The sequence below is a fragment of the Odontomachus brunneus genome, unplaced genomic scaffold (assembly GCF_010583005.1).
Source record: "Odontomachus brunneus isolate Ranch 3 - 2012 unplaced genomic scaffold, Obru_v1 Obru_scaffold_258, whole genome shotgun sequence".
Taxonomy (NCBI): Eukaryota; Metazoa; Arthropoda; class Insecta; order Hymenoptera; family Formicidae; genus Odontomachus; species Odontomachus brunneus.
The window spans coordinates 278,407-281,889 of record NW_022639708.1 but is presented as its reverse complement, the minus strand read 5'-3'; the positions used below and the strand labels follow the sequence as shown (position 1 = coordinate 281,889).

The 3,483-nt window shown below is 37.2% G+C and overlaps 1 protein-coding gene across 8 annotated transcripts in view; it reads left to right on the top strand.

The window, feature by feature from the left end:
- The window catches only part of LOC116852839 (zinc finger and SCAN domain-containing protein 2-like), a 102,867-nt gene that overhangs the window by 46,494 nt on the left and 52,890 nt on the right, over positions 1-3,483 (top strand). For 7 of the 8 annotated variants that reach the window (XR_004379861.1, XM_032833550.1, XM_032833558.1 and 4 more), the window contains exons 10-13: positions 1,671-1,744; positions 1,826-2,057; positions 2,196-2,368; positions 2,549-2,836. Coding sequence is in view for 7 of the 8 variants with exons in the window: in XM_032833550.1 (XP_032689441.1) it covers positions 1,671-1,744; positions 1,826-2,057; positions 2,196-2,368; positions 2,549-2,836 (767 nt within the window). In the remaining variant the exon portion in view is untranslated. Of the gene's footprint in view, positions 1-1,670; positions 1,745-1,825; positions 2,058-2,195; positions 2,369-2,548; positions 2,847-3,483 lie in introns of all 8 variants that reach the window. The other variant, XM_032833552.1, reaches the window with a different exon arrangement.

The following is a 3,483-nucleotide window of genomic DNA, read 5'->3' as shown; positions in this document are numbered from 1 at the left end:
CTCTATATATATATATATATATATATATATATATATATATATATATATATATATATATTGTAGTAATCCCTTTCCTATAAACACAGCTCGTCGATTCTTGTCAATGAGCACTAGTTTATGAGAAATCGGCGTTGAAAGTTTTCTGTGCGCCTAGAGTACCGCTTAAGGCTCTGCTATTTCGAGGGCGGTCATATTGGTTTGATGATATCAGAAGTGAGAAATGACATACTGAAAATTAGTTGCGTTTTATTGCTTTATTTTTTACTTTTCCCTGAAGAATCAAATGTTTTCCTAATCCTGAAACCTGTAAAAAGTACAGCAAACTCAGATATCTGGCTGATATATCACGTAGCATCGTAAAATAATTCCTGAAATAATGTTACAATTTTCGGCAGTCACAGTAGTTTGTGACAGCTAAGATCAGCATTATGAACATATTTAATTTCTTGATTTTCACAATATATCACTAAGTTTGCTGCATATTTTACAGCTGTGAGGATCACGATAATATACACACTTCACGAAAAAACTGCAAAATAACGTGATAAACGCAATTAATTTTCCGAGGTATCAAGCGAATCCTAGCGTGAACCTAGCCTAGTGTTAGCCAATCAGCTACGCTGACACGGTTATTTCATGTTCTGGACACTGCTAGACGCTACCGTCAATTCAGACTTTCTGCAGCAAGATAGCCTTAAGTAGAAAATTCAAGTAGCCAGCGTGGCGCAGCGAGTAGAGAGCGCGGCTAGAACGCTCGATGTCATGCGTTCGATTTCGACTTGTTCCAATTTTTTTTTTCCGAAATATGAAATAAAATAAATTATTAGTATATGAATTAGTTAACTATCATCCCAGTATTATTATTATCATTCCAGTATTATTATCCAGTATCATTCCCAGTATTATTATTATCATTCGCATTTTTTAAACAGAATTGTACGAAAAGTAATGAGATACGCTTATCAACGAATAAATAAATTATTCTTTTAAAGTTTGGGAAGGGAATTTATTTTAACATTACGTTACTAGTCGTTATATTACTTTGGAATGCATGCCAGATGAAGTTTTAAGATTTGTGTCCTGTGGGAACAGCCTAACAGTGTTATCGTTTATGCTATCTGCGGAAAGTTCTTCTCCATTACCTCTCCATTATACAATGAGTGTGAAAGAAACGGGTACGCAGATAGCAAAAATGATACCACTGTTAGGCCGTTCGATAATGATAATAATACTGCGAATGATAATAATACTGGGATGATGATTGGCTAATTCATATATTAATCATTTATTTTATTTAAAAAAATATAAAGAAAATAAAAAAAAGTTGGAACAATTCAGATTCGAACGCACGACATCAAGTGTACTAGCCGCGCTTTCTACTCGCTGCGTCATGCTGGCTATTTGAATTTTGCTTCTACTTAAGCGGTACTCTAGGCGCATGGAAAACTTTCAACGCCGATTTCTCGTAAACTAGTACTCATTGGTAAGAGTTATACGAGCTGTATTTACAGGAAAGGGATTACTACAATATATATAAAAATTAGCAAAATCTAACACGGCGCGTTTGAACAGTCTCCTTGTAAGATCTATTTTTATGAAACGATGAATTCCAACATAAACACGAGTGGAAGCTTAATTTCAAGTTGTTACCATTATGCCTCATTTTGCAGGTGAGAAACCGTATTCTTGCGATCTATGTGGTAAAGCTTTTGCTGATTGCTCGAATTTGACAAAACACAAAAAGGTATCTTAGGATCTTTTGTTTCTTCTAGATTTTTGTCGCGGATATTATGTCGCGATTAGTAATAATCATTAATTTTTGTAGGTACACAAGGAAAATAAAGTAGTAGCAGTGGACGAGTCGGGAGGATCTCCAATTGGCGAAGTGTGGCAAATCTTACCGAATTCACAGGAATCTGAGGAACAAACTCTCGTCAATGATCAAATGACGCAGGTGATTGCGGCCGATGAAACGTCTACCGACGGAATTCAACAGATCATTTATGTGTCCTACCAAGATCCTGATGATCCTAATCAATCACGAACATTACATTTTGGTACATAGTCGATTTATACTGTATTTACGTATGAATTTCTTTATTATCTTAATTATATCAATCGAAATTTGTTAACAAATATTTTTGTTAGATATTTTTAATCAATTAATATTAACTCAGCTATTTTTTTAAATATAGTTGATACAAGCATAATAAGAAATAAGGTTGAAGTAACATCAGATACAGACTCGTTGCCACGTTTAAACGTTGAGACCGATGAGATAATTACAGATAAGATATCGAATAATATATCAAGCAATAACCAGGAGCAGTCGGGAATAGAACTTTCAGAGTCGGATTTACAATTGCAGGTAACAACATACTCTCTCTTTTTCTGTCTCTCTCTTTTTCTTTGTCTCTCTTTCTGTCTCCTTCTCTCTCTCTCCCCTTCTGCCTCTCACTCTCCTTTTCTCTCTCTCATAATAACTATTTAAAAATTTATCGTTATTATAAAAAATGCAGATGATATTTGTAAGAGACGATATTTTCAGATTACAGATGAAGAAGGTAATCCTATTCCGTTATCGATTCAAGAAGCTCGGCAGCTTCTTTCTGAAGGACATTTTATTAGCCAGTTAAGTGCCGGCCAAACTATTCGCGTTCATTCTGGGATGCTTACGCAACAGTTGCCACAGGCTTTGAACATTCATGTTGACGAGGAAACTGCTGCAACCGCAACAATGAAAGAAGAAATTGTGACTCGTCCGAATGCAACTAAAGGCGTCGAAACTATTTCAATAGTTCAAAGCGATGCGGAAGCAATCGTCAAAGCTCTCGAGGTAATATAAGGTGCAGTAAAAAGAAATCCATTATTTTTGCATGAAATTGAAGGCTTTATTTAACATAGTTAGAATGATCCGATTTAGGTCAAATATGCACCGTTTTGTTCGATAACTTGTTGCCATTTTGAAGGTAATTTCATTATGCCTCTCTCATAGAAACCCTTGTCCCTATTGGCAAAAAACGGGGAAAGTCGATTTTTACAAGCTTCTCTTGAGGCGAATTTTTCACCAGCAAAATCATTCGCCATAGACAGGAACAGGTAGTAATCACTTGGTGCCAGGTCCGGACTGTAAGGTGGATGCATAAGAACCTCCCAACCAAGCTCCCGGAGCTTCTGGCGAGTCACTATCGATGTATGTGGCCTGGCGTTGTCCTGATGGAACACAATTCCTCTCCTATTGGCCAAAGCTGGCCGCTTCTGGGCGATTAATTCCTTCAGACGGTCCAATTGTTGACAGGTCCGAATTACGAGTTTGGCCGTAGGGGAGCAGCTCATAGTGGATGATTCCATGCCAATCCCACCAAACACACAGCAAAGCCTTCCTGACCGTCAATCCTGGCTTGGCCACCGTTTGCGCCGGCTCACCGCGTTTTGACCACGACCATTTTCGCTTGACGTTGTCGTAAGTGACTCACTTTTCAT